The sequence below is a fragment of the Episyrphus balteatus genome, chromosome 3 (assembly GCF_945859705.1).
Source record: "Episyrphus balteatus chromosome 3, idEpiBalt1.1, whole genome shotgun sequence".
In the NCBI taxonomy this organism is placed as follows: Eukaryota; Metazoa; Arthropoda; class Insecta; order Diptera; family Syrphidae; genus Episyrphus; species Episyrphus balteatus.
The window spans coordinates 41,691,715-41,710,101 of NC_079136.1; the positions used below are offsets into that span (position 1 = coordinate 41,691,715).

General features: G+C 31.4%; 1 protein-coding gene across 4 annotated transcripts in view; it reads right to left on the reverse strand.

Annotated features, from left to right (window-relative positions):
• Window positions 1-18,387, reverse strand: part of LOC129915519 (aminopeptidase N) — a 119,591-nt gene that overhangs the window by 15,507 nt on the left and 85,697 nt on the right. For all 4 annotated transcript variants that reach the window (XM_055995091.1, XM_055995094.1, XM_055995092.1 and 1 more), the window contains 2 exons: window positions 13,401-13,566; window positions 9,181-9,423 (listed from right to left, as the gene is read on the reverse strand). In XM_055995091.1, the coding sequence (XP_055851066.1) occupies window positions 9,181-9,423; window positions 13,401-13,566 (409 nt within the window). The remainder of the gene's footprint in view (window positions 1-9,180; window positions 9,424-13,400; window positions 13,567-18,387) is intronic.

An 18,387-nucleotide genomic window follows, 5' to 3' on the forward strand; every position in this document is an offset into this window, starting at 1 on the left:
TGTTTATCTGTTTATCTTCAGTACCTTTCTATTATACAAGGAGACAAAAAATACATTAAAAGTATTTAATTTAATACTGCTGAGGGTATGACAAAAACGTTCCGAGTGTTACTTTTGATAGGTACTTTTACATTTTTTTCGTATGAAGTAAAAATATGTATATTAACTTATTTGATCTAATCTTACCCTTCGATTTCAGCAAGTAAATCAAAGGTGCCATTCATTTGGCTATTTACAGTATCCTCTTTGATAATTTTCATTTTTCGATTCAGAATTTGAACTTCCGACTTTCCGTTTAAAATTCCATTTTCTCAAAATAGCTTGTAACCAACATCATTTGATTTATTTCCAATGTAAATGTATAAAATGCCGTTCACAATTAGATAATCAACATGTTGTAGTAAAAGAAAAAATCATCAAATAAACGCCACACATTTGCAATTAAGAAATCAATTAAACAATACACCTTGGCAGGCGCCCAAGGTCCAAGACATCCGCTGCACCGCCATTTTTGCTATGACGCCGATTTGGCATATTTGGTGAACCAGAGGGACCCTGACTTTTTCCTTTCGATAAGTTGGTTTTATATTTTCTATTTTCATTTTAGTTAGATGCTGGGTTATTAATAAGTGCAGTTTTCAAAACAATCTATATGTCAAAAACTCAGTGTTTGTTTTATGCCTTGAAAAATGCACAAACACCAAATGGAATTATTGTAGACAAGCAAACTGGCAAAATTAAAATAAATCTGATGGACGTTCATTGCTTGCTTTTCAAATCCAACAGATGGCACCAGTGAATGCACAGGGGGTACGACAGAAAACATATGTACCGTATATCTTCCATTGTCTATGCACAGCGGCGCGGTCTGTCAGAAGTGGCGACCAAAGCTATACGGATTATCATGCCAGTCTCAGTGAGTGCAGTGTAATTGTTCGATGTTCCTTCCCAAGATTGAGTACAACACTTGCTCAGAATGAACACACAAACACATTGGAACTCGGTATAAGCAATAATGAGGAATAGAATTGATGAGTAAAATTCTTAAAATAGTTTTTTTTGAAATAAATACTATTTTTCGAGAGAGATTGGGGAAAAAGCGGAATGTGAGAATTTTAAATGGCAAATAACTCATGACACGGTTTTTGGCTTTGTGTGTAGATACGAAAATGGCAAGTCTTTGACTTGCAAGTTGGAATTTTGTGGAAAATTCTCAAAGTTGACAATTTATTTGTTGTCTAGTTATTCGAAGCCGACAAGTGCGAGTAAAAGTATTCGGTAATTAATCAGGAACAAAGAAGGGAATTGTTTCGATTAGGGTAAAACTGGGCATAAGGGCTTAATTGATAAGACTAGATACCCCTTATTCTAAAAGTTAAAATTGTTGGAGAATAAAATAGGTGCCATAAAGGTTCACAAAATACTTTTATAATTTTATTTTAACGCACTTAATTAGAATGTTTGAATATTCGAAGAAAATATTCGAACAAAAATTTAAAATTACAATTTCAGTTTCATGATTTTGTGTTAACAAACTATTTCGCAAGATACTTTGACTAAATTGTGGCATGCTAAGTATTATTTATTTGGAAATACCAATCAAATTGGAATATTCTTTTCATCAAGCCGACCAAGGCACTGCTTATCACCAACAAATAAGTGTAACAAAAATAATCTTTATACTACTTCTCTAAGTAGTGTTAATGATTTGCATTGCAAAATTACAGAAAACGAGAGTGGGTGTCTATAGGTTCGTCTCACATTTCATCTTACTTTGTTTAGAATCTATTTAAAATGAGTTAGCAAATCATTGTTAATTAAGAAGTATATAAAGTATTCCCAGAAGGTGATTGGAAGTATTAAGAAATCAATGTACATCAAATAATTCAAGCAATAATAATATATAAGCATTTCTTGACATTGAAAGAGCATAAAAAGTAATGTCGAGAGCGATGCAAATTGATGCTTGACTCTGTCTTTTCATCATTTTATTACTATCAAAATGGATTGTTATCCGCTCATTTTACCAAAAAAAGAAATATCCCCAAAATTAATTTTTATTAACTAATGGAACATTGATATTTTAAAAGGCAGCCATTGAAATTGAGGAACTTGCATTAAAAAGGGGGCAAGTACAAATTTAACTGTTTGTGGAAAAAAAAAACTCTTTTAATGCAATAAGAATAGACGAAAAATTGTCAAAGAAAGCTTATAATATTTTTAAAAGGATAAGAAAACTGTCTTGCTTCATTTTAAAAGATGACACAAAACAATCAAAATGATCTGTCAAATACTGTAATACATTTCCATCATATTTATGAAGAGCTCGAAATGGTTAAACGATATTACTTGGTTCACGTAGTATCACAAAAGTCTTAAATTTAGTATAAATGTGCAGATTCTCTGTATACAACTACTACCACTTTACTTAGTTTAACGTTACAACACCTACGTAGAAGATAGCTTTAAGAAGAAAGCAGATCTTCTATACAAAAAAGGTTTTCAATATCGTGACTAGATATTAAGATGTAGTCGATAACCGGAGAAATAATAGGTTATTAAGACCTATTTAATTATGCAAACCACCATATGGTGAAAGACCACCTTAGGTTAGGTTGAACGGGGTGATAATCCGACAAGTGGAATCATCCTACTTGGATCTCGATGGATCCATTGTGATTCTCAGGGCTAGGGTGGTCACCTTAGGGGCTTTCAGAATTGGTTTACTTGTTCATCACGAAACTCCAAGTTTTTCGATTAAATGCAGTGAGAAATTTGTAAAATTTACACATCAAAATATTGGTGATTTTCCAAAGAATTATTTGAAAAATTAACGTTTAACACCGCTAAATTAGAAATAAGCTGTGTTCAAACTAAAAATTCTCAAAAAGTGAGATAAGATTTATTTTTAATTTTTAAGTAAAAAGTGTTTAGATTTTTGAAAATATTGATAATCACTTTTACCATAATCATAGTTAATCGATCTGTTACTGTACTCGAAGTCTTATTCACTTAAACAAGACATGACATCTGTTAAATATTCTATTTATTTAATTGTAATCAATCAATGGCACTCCCTTTCTACTTTGAATAGCAGTATTTTATTGAATTCAATCAATAAATAATAAATCTTGAAAAAAAATCTCCAACATTAAATTTGGCACAAAGTTATGTACTAAAATCCTATGGTAAAAGATTTAAACTTTGATTGTTCATGTCATAGAATAAAACCTTGGCGCCAACAGAACTATAATTTATTGATTTATGTAATGTTCAAACTAGAGTCAAATTCTTTTTTCAACAACATACTTTGCTATCGCTATGCACCCTGCCACTGTGTCTGCTCTAGCAATTATTCTTTATGGTTCTTTGCATAATTTACGGTCTGTGCGCACTATGCAGGTAAGCAAGTAATTCAAAAAGGGTTAAGTAGTGGATTTGAAATATTAATCTCAAATACAAAAATAAATAATAACTAAAATTAGACTCTTGTCTTGCTCTATATTTGTTTTCAATACCCTTGACAAAATTCGGACAATTTATCCGTTTTCAAGTAAAAAAAATGTTATTGCCACTTGTTATAACGAGCAACTCAGTTCAACTACTTTAGGACACTTTAAAATACTTTTAACCCCGTTAGACAAGATGTCTTTATGGGGTGTTCACTATAGCAAAAGCTGTAACCCACATCTTTGCGGATCTGGGCATTCAAAATACATAAACGTTTACGTCATTTCACTATGAAATCAGAATTAAACCGCAATGGACAAGCGACATTTATAAACGCAGCACTGACGATGCATGCATGCAGACCGACCACAAGTCAACGCACAGTCATAGAGTAGTCTAAGTAGGTACCCATGCCAAGCAAACATGCCTCATAGGCGTCATAATCAATTGCCTTCAGCAGAGATGAAGCAATTAAATGACGACGTTTGCAAGTAGGTCTGCACACAAGCTCCGCCTGAGGCTTCATCTATTCATACAAAACGCAGGCAGTAACCCACTCGCGCCCACAAGTTGCAATTACTGATGCTTGCGGTTTGGACACTCTTGAAGTCTGCCACTGTGCCATCGATTCATTCATGTAGCACGCAATAATAATGATTTTATTATTTGAAGACTCAAAGCCGCCTATAGACCCCTCTCTCTAAGACCAAAAGTCAATAAAGACGATTTAAGCATGAAACACGCATATTGTTGAGCAAGCGCTCATCAAGCATCGCCACTTGAAACGTCTTTGATGGTTGTTGCTTTGACCAACCAGGAAGAGATCATGGTGGGTCGTATAAATTGAAATCTTCCTTGGAACATCTGCTGGTGACTTGAGCTCCATCATTTAATAGGTCTTGGTGAAGTCGCAATTGAATGGAGGCAGTTTTTCAACACAAAATTGCGTGCAGTTAGGTTATTAATTCTGCCACCAGGGTTTTAATTCATGGATAATGGCTAGAATTTTGAAAGAAACCTAGATTCGTTCGCGTTCGTGTTCTGAGTTCTTGTCAGGAATTTGATTTTTGCGTGTTTGTATAGAAAAGTTCTCTATTCAAAGAGACTTGGGGGAATATTATGTCATCATGATTGAGATTGAGCGTGCCGCCAGACTGACGATGACGATGCACAATGTGAAGATGATATTGCGGATAGTTTTTAATTGATGATCGCTCGCAAACAAGCAATGTTGCAGCGAAAAGAAAAATATTTACTCATCTAATGAGGACTTAGGGGAGACTTTAAGTGGCAGGTGATCAAAGAGCAAAATTGCTGTCGTTAAATGCCACAATCTGTCTGGTGTTGAGTATAGAATTTATGACGACTGACAGTTTTGTGCAGGTTAAATGCATATCGTTAAAGCATAGTAATTGTATTTCAATCATGTCCCATAATCAAGTGAATAATAAATCAGAAGAAAATGCCGTTGAAGAATTTACTCTGGGGAGTCTGATTCTATGTAATTATCTTTGGTTCTTAGTGTGGCAAGGTTGACGTTAATTACTTTCTGATGGTCTTGAAAGGATAATCAATTTTGTTGATTGATTATCAAAATATAGGTCACATGAGAAAAATAAGAAGAACTTTTCAAATAAGTAGTTTATAATAATCCCGAAATTCCCGAAAACTGGTCGCGAATTCGTAGGTTCAGTTAAAAACTATACATATAATACATAAACAGTTTTTAACTGAACTTATTATGTTTGTTATTCGAAAATCAACTGATGAATAGGTTGTGTATATTGAATGACCATAACCATTTTTGATTTATATTTTGGACATATTCAAATGTTAAACAAAAAACAATTTTTTTTTTGTGGCTCAAGATTATAAACACATACCTCATGCCAAAAATCCATATCCAATCCAAATAAACTTTTAAGTTGTTTACGGACGAAATATTGGATGCCAAACTAACTTTTAACTTTTTTAGATTTTATGGTTTAACATAAATTTTGGGAGATTTGAAAAAAAAAAATTGCCAAAATAGGTTTATATTAAAATCTTGTGTAGAAATACAATTTTTTATCAACACTGATTTTTCTCAGAGTTAACGAACCAAAATATATATATATATATATTTTTTTAAAATTTAAGGTACATTGTACAATCGACTTTTGACAAAAAACAACAAGTTTTCTGTAGTTTTTCTGTGCTATTTTTTTAATCATTTCACTAAAGGTACCTGTAATAGAACCGTTTTCTTAATATCTGATACAGTCTGCCATCGACAATCTAGTGTAATGTAGCATCATTAAAATAATGCTGTCTTTGAGGACTTTTTATAGTCTTAATATTCATTGTACAATTTTTTACTCACAAACCCTTCATTATACTCATGCATATCAAGTTATAAAACTAAAATATGTAGGTATATATGATATAGAGAAGATGCCACCTAACTCATTTGATTTTTTTTTGTTTTGATTCAATGCCATGCAAGAAAAAAAGTGGATCACTGTGGCGTATGAGTAACATTTTTTTTATATGAAAACTTTAGCCGTTAATAAATAGTTTCTATCGCTGAAAATTTGGTATGATAATGAATGAAGTCTGATTACACTGGTCGACAACGAAAATGGAGCTTGAACCAAACCATACTGTGCTAAAGGATTTTTGTGTGCTGATTCCGAATCCGAAATCAAAACTACACTGGCACGTCAAGTTTTCGAAATATCAAAAACGCGTTTTTTTGGTACTTTTGGCGTTGAATTTCATCGCCGTTAATTTTTTTTTGGCAAAACTACTTATGCAATCTCCAAAGACCATATTTCATAGTCTTAAATATGTTTATTTTTTTTTTTTTTTCAAAATTATTTTTTTCTAAAAGATATTTGGTACAGAAATGTATGATATCTCAAAATCTTGGTGGTTAAGGTAACTTATGGTTTTTTGAAGCAGATTTAAAGTAAATTCCAGTTTTCGAATCCTAATTCGAATGAAAAAGTAGCAAAATATTACGGAAAAATAATATTTTTATTTCAAACGCGAAAAAACATTAAAGTTAAAATTAATTTTTGGGACCTTATAGCTAAAATAGTAATGATTAGAGCTCAAAAACTAGACGTGATAGAATAAATCTGTAAACAGTTTTGAGTTCAGCACACTCAAGTTGACTAAAATCACCTAACAGAGTCCTTGCTCCCGACTTTTTTATTTATTTTTACCGACCAGTGTTATTGAAAATATTGGATAAAGAAACTCTTATAAATTAACTTTATCATCGGATGGCAGTAACTTTGTAGGTATTTTTTATTGGACCCTTTATTGGACTGACAATTAAAAAAAAAAAACTTTTCATTTAACGATCACTGATTCAATTTCATTTCATAAAGCAAGTTAAAAAAATTAATAACTTAATCAAGAAAAACATAACTACAACAAAATCAGGGGAGACACGATTTGCTTAAAGCGATTACCCTTGGTATTTTATATTTAATTTCATTTTTTTTTATAATATTCAAAATTTTTTTAATTTTCACTGGACGAAAACATATTAAAATCAAATCAAATCAAATATTATTACGAAATTTTTAAGACGAGGTAATTAATCAAACAGACGAAACAGATGATATAACTTCAGGCAATAGGTTTTCTTTTTTTGATCTGAGCTATTATGTTTTCTAAACCAACGTAATGCTTAAAAAAAAAGAAAAAAAAAACAGATCAACATAAATATACTATACCTTTAAGCTATAATAAAGTGTTTGGGATGAGTTATTAAAATCCTCAAAACTAATCATATTTAAGGCGATTAAAATCGAGTTAATACAGATTAACTTTTGATAAATTATTATCTTAATTTTATTGATAAAATCTATATTTTATGTTAATTCGTGGAACAAAGCCCAGTAGCGAATAATATTCAAATTAATTAAATTTTTAATTATTCAAATTATTGGTTTTTGAACATTTATCAATATTCTTTTAGGAAACATATATTGAATCAAAGCTTTAATAGTCGATTCAAATTAAATGTCAAAAGAAAACATATAGAAAGGTCTTGATTCTTCAGTATTCGTAGGGTTGGCTACCAAAAATTTTTATGAAACATGACTCCGCTTATTTATTGAATGAAGCTTGAACAAAGAAAATTTTGCCATAAAAAAAAAAACCAGTACCCAGAAGTATTGGCTTTGCGTGCTTTGCTTTTAAGTAACTCAGTTTCTGTATACTGCTCGTCTATTGATCTTATGTCTGCTCTCTTTTATTGCTGAATACTGATGACGATGAAGATGACATTTGGTCTTTGTATTGATTAGAAATTGTGAGTGCCCGAAACATTAAAGACAAACACACAACCCTTAAATAAACACAACTCAAATATTGTTCCTCAATTAACTGTCTATACTTTAGCTTCATTGATATTTAACAAGGTGTCATAAAAAAAAAATTGGGCTATCAATTTATTATTGCAACAAACTAAACAAACAATCCAATTTAAAAAAACGCTACCATCAAAGTCAATCAGTTAAAGAAAAAAAAAAAAACTAAAATGCCTTTGTCCATTGTCCAAATTAGTTGAACTCATAAACAAATCATTCTTTAAAGAAAGAAAAAAAAAAGTTATTATTGATTTTTCCAATCGAATTGAATGAAGTCGAGAATTCAAATTCAAATATTCCAGAGCTACATAATATATTTTCTATCGAGAAGTATAAAAAGTGTCATAAATTTTCTTCATCATGGCTCACATTAGTGGGGGTTCAAAGAGACATTCAGAATGAGTATGGAATGTTTAAAACCCATAACAATAATAATTTATATGCTCTTAGGGAACAAGTAGTTTTTCTGGAGTCGTAGAGTCTATTATAATAAGGGGCTTGAAGAGTTTCAATTTCAAGACAATCCTAAAATAAGTCATACAAATATCTTAAGGTTTCCAGCTAATTTAAAACATAACAATGACAAAGCTAAAACTCATCGTCATCTTGTTGCAGGTTTCTACTCTGCAACAATGCAAAACGAGGCAAACTTCTTTATGTCAGTCACACACAAAATTGTATGAGTTCACTTTGCGCAAAGAAACCAGGCCAATGAGGTAGCGACGTGTAAACAACCTTTTTTTTTCTTGTTTTTGAATTCTGCAAACCAGAAAGACTGCAAGAAGTTAAAAGGAATGATGTCATCTCCAGATATTGCAATTAAATAGCTCCAACAAAATGTTTTATTCCCAAATCACAGCAGACATGTAGAATAATAGAATAGTCAATGAGATAGTGTTGCAAGTGATAAATGTTACAAAAAATACTATTTTGAAAACAATATAAATTCAGTTGAATAGAAAAAAACACCCTTTCACCCCTAATTTATTTATGCTATTTTTATATTCTTAATTGATTGATGAGCATCGAAATATTTTAACCAATTTTTTTTAAATCTAACATTATTTTAACAGGGTGTTTTGATACTTGTTGTACAAGTTTTTTATTTCTTAAAAAAACACCCTTTTACAGGACAGAACTTTACCTCCCAAACTATTAAAGTTATGCACTTCAAAAAAATAAAAATAAAAGTTATGGAAAGTCATTTTCTATGTTGATGATGTGTGATTGATGTTGACAGTTGACATTGTTGAGAAATTCACAACAACAACAACAACAAAACAATAACAACTTTAAGGGCAGTTGACATTCTTTAGTTTGAAAAAGTTTTTTTTTTTTTAATTTATTTATATCTGACACTTACTTGTATATTTCTGGTGTCCATCCTTCATACAATTGTAACTTTCGATCGATAGGATTATCATCATTTTGTTTATTGGATTCATTGGAATATGGGTCATGTCCCTCAGCGACTGCGGCATTTGTTCCTGGTGACCGCGATGATGATGGCATTCCAAAAGTACTTGCACTTGCAATCGTGGCGCTAAAGTTTTCACCACCGCCATGATGATTGTTGTAATTCGATGCACTGTGACCATTTAAGCAGCTGTTGGATAAATGCCAAATAAATCAATTAGAAAAATAAGAATTTAAGCGACAATAAAAGGGAAATATTGGTAAAATAATACAAAATCGTTTAGAAAAGAAATATTCTGAGTTTTGTGTGGCGTTATAATAACAATAAACACTATTACTTTATTGAATGCAGTAGGATTGTCAACAGAAGCTTAAATGATGACATCTCTATAAGACTGCCTTGACCTGACATTAGAACTATTTTATTCTTGAAATAAAGTCCAGTAACCTAACCTTGTCGTTTCTGTATACAAAGACAGTGCGGTTAAATTTGGTAGTACTCATTTTGTTGTTGACGATTGTTTTTTGCCAAAAATATGAAGGAATTCTCTCATCTCAGAGAAAAAGTAAGACAAAATCCGAATCAAGACTTAAATCAAGGCATACAAATCAGGGATGATCTAAATCGTGATTTTTCAATCACAGGTATAATTTTGACTTTGATTTGAAACTGTGATTTTTAACAGTGATTAAAAAATGTTCCAAAAAAATTACACTACCAAAATAAAAATTATTTTACGTAACAAACTATTTTTTAACGTACAAATTTTTGTCAACGTTCCTTAAGAATTTTTAAGTGAAAAAGACTAGAGAAGCTAATCCTACAATGTGAAACATCGAATCTATTGTTACCAGTAAAATTTGGAAAGAACGTGATCTTACCGGAGACAGCTTTGATTTATCGAATTTTATAGTGGAAAACCACCATTTAGTCTAAGCGGTGATTGATTTATTAGAAAAATCTGATATTTAACATTTTTTTTTGAAAATATCATTGATTTAACCAGTGCGACTGTGGTTTTTCAAGGAGACATACGTGATTTAGCAGCTAGATTAGTGACCTTACTGAAGCTATCATTGATTTTAGTGGCAGATACGTGGTTTAACAGATGCGACTTTTGAAAACCTTTAATTTAACGGAGCGATACGTGATTTTTCTTGCAATACGTGATTTATCAAGATCCGTGATTTTTACAAGAACAAAGACAAATTTCCCAAAGTGATCCATGATTCTAATGAAGAGATCTGTGATTAAATCGAAGCAAGTTATGATTTTACCGAATTGAGAAACCGGTGATTTTTAGCGAAGTAATCCGTGATTTTATTGGAGCAACCTGTGATTTTACAGGAAAAACTTAAGATTTTACCTATGCAACTCGTGGTTTTATCAGTTTTAACAGTTAAACCGAAATTAAAACGAAGCAACCCGTGATGAAAAATTTTTGATTTTCGGGAGTAAAACTGTTATTTTTTTCTGAATCATTCATGATTTAATTGGAGAAATCCGAGTCATTGGAGCAGTAATTTAACAAAGAAGACCCATGATTTTACTGGGCATGATCAGTCCATGATTTTTATTTCTGCGCTGCGTTTGCGTTCCGTGATTTTCTGGCTCAATTCGTGATTTTAGTTTTAAATGTTGAGATTCTTGATTTGACTAACTCCAGAAATCTATGCTTTTTAGTTTATCCTAATTGGTTAACATTCAAAACCCCAGTTTAAGTTAAAAACAACAACTATTAATACGCCCCCATGATTTTATCGAACTGACCGTAATCTTACTGAAATGTTTTGGAATTAAACCTAAGCAACTCGCGGCCTACGTGATTTACCAAAATTTAGCTATGGAGAGTTTATTCTAGGGTAGTTAAAAAAGTTAGAAAGTACGTTTGAGGTAAAGATGCATTTTACTTTTTCTGAATACTAATGTGACGAATGGTAGATATGACTTCAAAGTACTGCTACGAGAGCCCATATTTCGAGTGAGCCTAAACCATATTTAAATGATGAACGCAATAATTATTTCGCAAGCCTTCGAAAGGCTGTAGTTTTCGGTATTTGCAATGTTTACAGCTGGTTTTTTATATGACCAAATGTCAACAACCAAGCCTATCCACAATTTTAATCAAGGGGCACGGTAGTGCCAAGCCAAGCTCTCTAGCAACTTTGGCAGTACACCCTAATTTACAGGAAACAACTCAGGCCATGTTCAACCCCCTCTAACTTCCATACCAAAGATGTTAGAAATTTCTATCATTCTACTTACGATGAGTAGTTTCTGAGATATAGGGCCTCAAAAATCGCAAAAACCGTAACTGACTGACTGACTGATTCACTCACTCACTGACAGATCATCAAAATTATGGAGAACTTCCCGTTATCGTAGAAACTTGTAATTTGGTACAGTGATGGGTCTTGAGGTGCATACAGAGGAAAAAATCGAAAATTTAAGATTTTCAATTCAGGGGGCGTGGTAACCGCCCATTTTCGCCTTATTTACATCAAATATTGTAGACCACTTCTGATTATCGTAGAATCTTGAAACTTCGTAGAGTGGTAGAGCTAGTAAGTTATACCAAGAAAAAAATTTAAAATTTGAGAATTTTGGATAAGGGCGTGGCAACCGCCCATTTCTGCTGAGTTTTCATCAAATATTTTAGAGCACTTCTGGTTATCGTAGAATCTTGAAATTTGATAGAATAGTAGAGCTGGTAGTTTATAAAAAGGAACAAAATTTAAATCTGAGAATTTACTCAGAGGGCGTGGCAACCGCCCACTTTTGCTGAATTTTCATCAAATATTATAGAGCATTTTTAACTATTGTAGAATCTTGAAATTTGGTAGCATGTTAGACCTGGTCGTTTATACAAAAGAAAACATTTAAAATTTGAGAATTTTAGACAAGGGGCGTGGTAACCGCCCATTTTCTCTGAATTTTCATCAATTATAGAGGTTTTAAGTTCTACAACAAAACCTTGCAAAAAGTCGTGAAATCACAACAAAAACATTACTGTTAAAAAAAGAGCCAACTTGGTATACTACTTTTACATTCCAGTACTTTTTGTGCCAGCATAATTTCAACATGGGAGAACTTGGCTCTTTTTTTAACAGTAATGTTTTTGCTGTGATTTTATTTTAAAGTAATTTCGATGTCTTCTAGGCCACTGCCAAATTAAAAAAGAGTGTCCCCAAAAAAATACTTCCATTAATGAATAAATCATTTCTTTGTTACTTACAAAAATCCTCCCATAGGTCAATTTATAATCCCTTATCGATTCAACTGTTCGACCTTCATAAAATACTAATAGAGCATTTCCCAACAAAATAACACCAAGAAAAGGGTAAAAAAATTATCTGTGCCAACAATGATTGCTTCCACTCAAATTAAATCATCAATTTCCTACTCAGTTTCAACTGACACCTCTATCATGTTCAATATTACTCTTGCTAGATTAAACTCTTTAAGCACAGAACTTTCACGTGCCATTACCACACCCTGGATGGTGGTGGTCAATGAACGTTTAGTATCTACAAAATATCCTTTTGGCAGAGTTCAAATGAAATTAAATTTGCTTGCCAAAAAAAAAAAACACACAACCGGGTCAAACCGAGTCCATCCGGAAACTATACTGGTTTACATTTTTTTCAATGTAGGTCAACTTTCTTTCCAAAATGTAAAATAAAATTTTTAACAATGCATAGAGTCGGTCGACCAGCGAGTGGCGACCACGCCTCAGGATATAATTCCAATTTCCTAATCCTTCTTAATTGTTGGCAGACTTATGTATATGAGCATTATAATCGAATGAGTCATGCAAACTTTGCGTTGTATCATGGTTTTTGGTGTTTTGTTTTTTTGTGCATAAAGGATATCCTTTTTTGAGGTAAAGGCTTGGTCCTAGAAAATTGTAAAACGCAGCCAAAAAAGGATTGATGTTGGTTAAAAATTAGGAGAGTTCCTTTACAAAGGACACAATTAATGAGTTTGACTAAGGCCCAGTTGAAGTAGGTGATAAGTTTGTTCAAAGGGTATAAGCTAATTAAGTTGTGTTAACCAAACTCTGTGGGGGGTTTGACATTTTTATAAATGAGGTAGTCTTGATTAAGTGAAAATACAACACTTTCACACTTTCTTTATTTTATCATTCTCTAAATTTGAATACTTACCCTTTTGAGCTATAAGCACTTGCCGTAATGAAATACGTGATCAATATTGCAATCAATATTGCTAGAAGCAAAACACACCCTGACAGGATGGCAAATGATCGTGTCATTCTTTCAGGTTTTCCATTTAAAACATATTTTTGACCGTTTTTCGTTTTGAGTTGGCCACCTGTAAAAGAAAAAATAAAATTAATTTACTGCTGTAAAGTAAATAATTATACATGCATTGTATTTTGTATGTTAAGATTTAAGTGTTTACTTTTGTAAATATTTCAGACAAAAACTGTTTGAGAAACATCTAAATTTTCTATATTAGAGTTTACATATTTTTCTCAAAGCCGTCAATGTAAGATCTTTCGCAAAACTCAAAGCGTCTCTTCCAATTTGTCAAATTTTTAATTTTGAAATTTTTTTGGTACCTGGCCATAGTTTATATTTTTAAAAAATTTTAGTATGAAAGGGATAGTGAAACCGTAATATTAAAACTTTACCAAATTTTTCAAAAAACACATTTTTGGATTAAAAAAAATTATTTTTGAAAATCAATATTTTGAAAAAGAATTGATGAAATTTTTCGAAATTTAGTGTTTAAATTTTTTTATATTTTCTTAAAAATAGTAAACCAGCATTTTTGAAAAATTATAAAAAAAAAAAAACAACCAGAAATCTTTCTATCAGGTGTTTCAATTGAGTTTCGATGGGTTCGTCCTTAGAGTTCCTGGAAATGTTAGTTGATGTTGAAAATTTTTGGTTCCTTCTTTTTTATAAATTTAAAAGTTTTTTAAGACTTTTTGAAAAATTCCTAAAAATATACAATTTTAGTTTTTGATCCCTTAAATTTAAATCATGCAGATTTGAGTTCTGGACATTTTTTTTTTTAAGTTAAAACAATATTAAAAATGTTCTATCTCATTCACCGATTTATATAGCAACTCAAAAAACAAATAATAGTCCACCGATGAGATTTTCTCCATTTTAGACAGAATGATTCATCTACTTAGTGTGAATAAAAAAATTACTTTACTCGTAATCATTGTATTTTCTTGCATTCAATTTATTTTGGATTCCTCTATTTTGCCAAATTGAAAACAAAATGTTGTTCGCTTATAAAAGACATACCGCCGCCGGCCGCTGCAGCCATCACTTTTTCCAAAATGTGGGAACAAATTCGTTGGAATTTTTTGTATATCTGTAATGCATTCCGAAAATGCATGAATTGCATTCAGTAGTTCAGGAAACAATGTTGAATTAAGAATTTTGTATACACACAAATCTATTTATTTTTTTTTTTGGAAATAACACAAAAGGTATTCAAACGTTTCACTTCAAATCGGTTAGTATCGGAAATAAGAAATATTCTTGAGCCTTTATTAAGTAAGGAGAATCCTAATAAATTTCGAAAATGATGAACAAAACTACACATTTCCAGAGTACCAAAACATGAATTGGGTTAAAAATTATGATAAAAGTAGAAATATTTCTGTTTTATATGCAGTACCCAAACAGACCTATTTTCAACTGTAACTTTAAGGCTATTACGTAATAAATTATCCACAACAACTTTAAGTTAAAGAAAAAAAAAAACATGCATCGCCGAAAACATGTGGTATATCTTAAATAAAAATTGCATTTGCAGATGACAAAGCGTTTCACTGAAAATGCAACCAGAGTCCCTATAGGGCGAATGAGTATAACTTCGGCTTTCATCTTTGTCCTTAATTGCAGATAGATAGAGATATACGCATGCTTCTCTAAGTTCTCTGGCTTTATTCAGTTTAAAGAAATTCTGTGAAATTAATTAATTTTTTCTGATGCCACTGTGTGCTGTGCATACACAAAAATGTATGTCAGATTAAAAGATACATCAACAGAAGGAAAAAAATTGGAATTTTAGTCTTGTATGGACTTTTTTTCTTACAATTAGCCACACAATATTGTTCAATTTTTGTTCAACTTTGTATCAGTCTTCACAAGTCAATATCTACCTTACTTGCCCCACTTATCTATTTCGGTTCAACTATAACAATCTTCCCACTTGGGGGCATTCAACTCAGACCCCATCAATACATCTCTGATAGATAAACAAATTTTTATTTTAATTTCTTCGAAAAAAAATAACAGAAAAAAAACGTCTTTATCAAATTCAAAGCTCAAGTTTTTCTTTATCGATTAGACAACGAACCTAATTTTATTGGTGTCAATGGAAAAACATCTCTGTTTTAAACTAAATACAAATACTCAACAACGCCCACACACAATTTTTGTTCGAAAAAAAGGTTAATTTAAAGATCAATGGCTCCGTCTGAGTTTCTGAAGAAGATTTTTCAACAGAAAAAAAAAGAGTTAAAAACAACAAACAGAAGATAATGAAAAATGTGTGACCCAAACATAAACATTCACTTTTTATGAGCAAACAGAATATCTTTTAGATAAACGTATCTGGTGTTGCATTCAATTAGTCTTCTCAAACAAAAAAACAACTTTAAAAGAGGCAGATACCAGGTAAATTAATAGCTAGGTAGGGTAACCCCAGACGATAGCGACGTATTGTGATCTGACATTCTACGACTGAACATCTGGATAATATAATTAAAATAAAGAGGTCGCCTTTACTGCAAGTTGGCTGAACACTAAAAAAGTTGTCATCAATAGCTTTGAAATACTAAAGATAATTCACACAAAGCGTTCAATATTCGGAGTTTTATAGTAAAATGGATATATTACCGACATTTTTAATACTTTATCTAGAAGTTCAAAAATCTATTAGTTGCACGATCAATACCGGCCTTCATCGATCGTCGTCGCCTCCGCAGGAAGTATTTAATTGCAAATGCATCAGGTGTCAGCCATCTTGTTAGGATGTTTAGATTTCTGCACGAAATAATATCAATTTGCAAACTTAAAGACTCTAATAAAAGTTAAAGTTGCAAATATTTTATGTGTTTAAAATGATCTTGATAACATTTTGACGAATCAATTGACTAAGTCGACAGTCAATTGATTAAGCAACGTTGTTGGTAGGTAGGTAGTGATTGAATTTACATTTTAAAAGACTATTTAGGAATTTCATCACGTATTGTGATTTATTTGAATGTACCCTATAGTTTACGTGATAATGGTTTAAAAGTAATAAAATTGAAAATTAATTCAAACGTAGGTGTTGATCGTTAATTTTTATTGCAAACTATATATTAACTTGGATTTTAAATGCACGTAATAAGTGTTGTGGAAAATGTAATATTTGTCAATTTGCTATTTATGTCTTTAAAACAATAATATTGTACACATCGTTGTTTTAAAGATCAACTACTTTGATTTATGTGACTTTAAAATACGAAACCATCAAAAATTAACCTTTTTTCCACGTTGATTTTAAAATGTTCTTCTTCAACGCAAAATCATTCCGAATAATAGTTAAATCAATGTGGTTTTCATTGAAAAAACAGCGTTTATAGCTGCTATTTAATCACTCTTTAAATTGCAATTAGCTAAAGTTGAAAATTACTTTTTAAATTTCTTCTTGATTTGAAATTATGATTGAAAATATGGAATACAAAATAAATAAAAAGTAATTTACCATTTTTGAATTTTTTAATAACTCCTCGAATGCCTGCACTAAAACAATGGTAGTTCAAACAAAACTTCTCTGTTTCGCCATAATCATGTTAAACTTTTCTCTACATCTTTGCCTTTTTTTTTTATCGTTAATCAAATCATTAGATATTAATAACAGAATGATCACAAAAAAGAAGTAGACATTTTTTAGAGTCGAGAATATTTTCTGAAAAAGAGCAGTGAAGTTACAAAGAACAGAGAGCAGCTTTGCTTTTAAAAGCAGTGAAATCCTTAAGACCATTAAAGATTATTACTGTATTTTCTGTTCTCTTGATCGCTTCATGTTTATAAATGTAAATAGAAAAACAAAAATAAGATTGGTTTGGATTTTTGTAAGTTGTGGACTGAGCAGTGAGCTGCTCGCAACTGTTCACTGCTGAGTGGAAGGACAGAGTGATTGAAAGCAGCTATCACAATAGCAGGCTCAGCTCTAGTCTAGGTTACTTCAAATTTCTGCAAAAAAAAATTTGAATTTCGCATTTTTTTTTTGATTTTGAGAGCTTTGTTTTGAGCTTACTTTTAAATCAAAATTTGAATACTTTTAAAAGTGTTGGAGCCTACAAATTGGAGTTTGTATCAAAAACTTTTGAGGCTATAAATACCAAGTTTGTCGTATTGAAAAGCATTTAAACAGCTAAAAATATGAAGGTCAGCCAAACCTATTGTTTTTAATCATTTCGAATTTTTCCACATTTCAGACTTATTTTGACGGAAAATTCAATACAAATTAAAAACTATGTTAGCTACAAATTTTTGGTTTGCGCAACAAATTAGCATTAGCATGAGATAAATTTTGTATGATTCCGCCACAAAGTGTCCACCCTCCACTAAAGTAAGTTGGCTTCAATGTTTAGCAAATAGAAAGCAGGAATAACCCAAGGCTAAAAGATTGATTTTGACATTATGTATCTTTGCATTACCGAAGTTGTAAAGGCCGGTATTAAGTAATTTTCCTACATTTAGGAAGCACTCAAAGTCAAGAGAGGATCTCGACCATCTAAGTGGATAAAAGTTATTACCAACTTGTAAACGGCATTTAAAGAAAGGTTTTCTACTGACAAGTTGTTCATGTGTTTGGATTCGAAAGTTTTTTCGACTCGGACACGTATTCTAGCCATTCTAACCAGTCTAATTTTATTTTTCTGACCAGTTCCACTCTCAACTAATCAGTCAACAAGTTTCTCCAATCAGCTTTATTATTAACCATTTGTTTTCAACTTACAAGCTTCAAGGTTGGTTGATGTCGACGGGTAGAATATATCAAACCAATATCAACTGATTGCTCTAGAACTTCCAACGAATACTAAAATCAAAAAATACAACAAGGTTTGAATCATTTTTGTGATTTCTTCAGTATATTATAGTATTATGCATA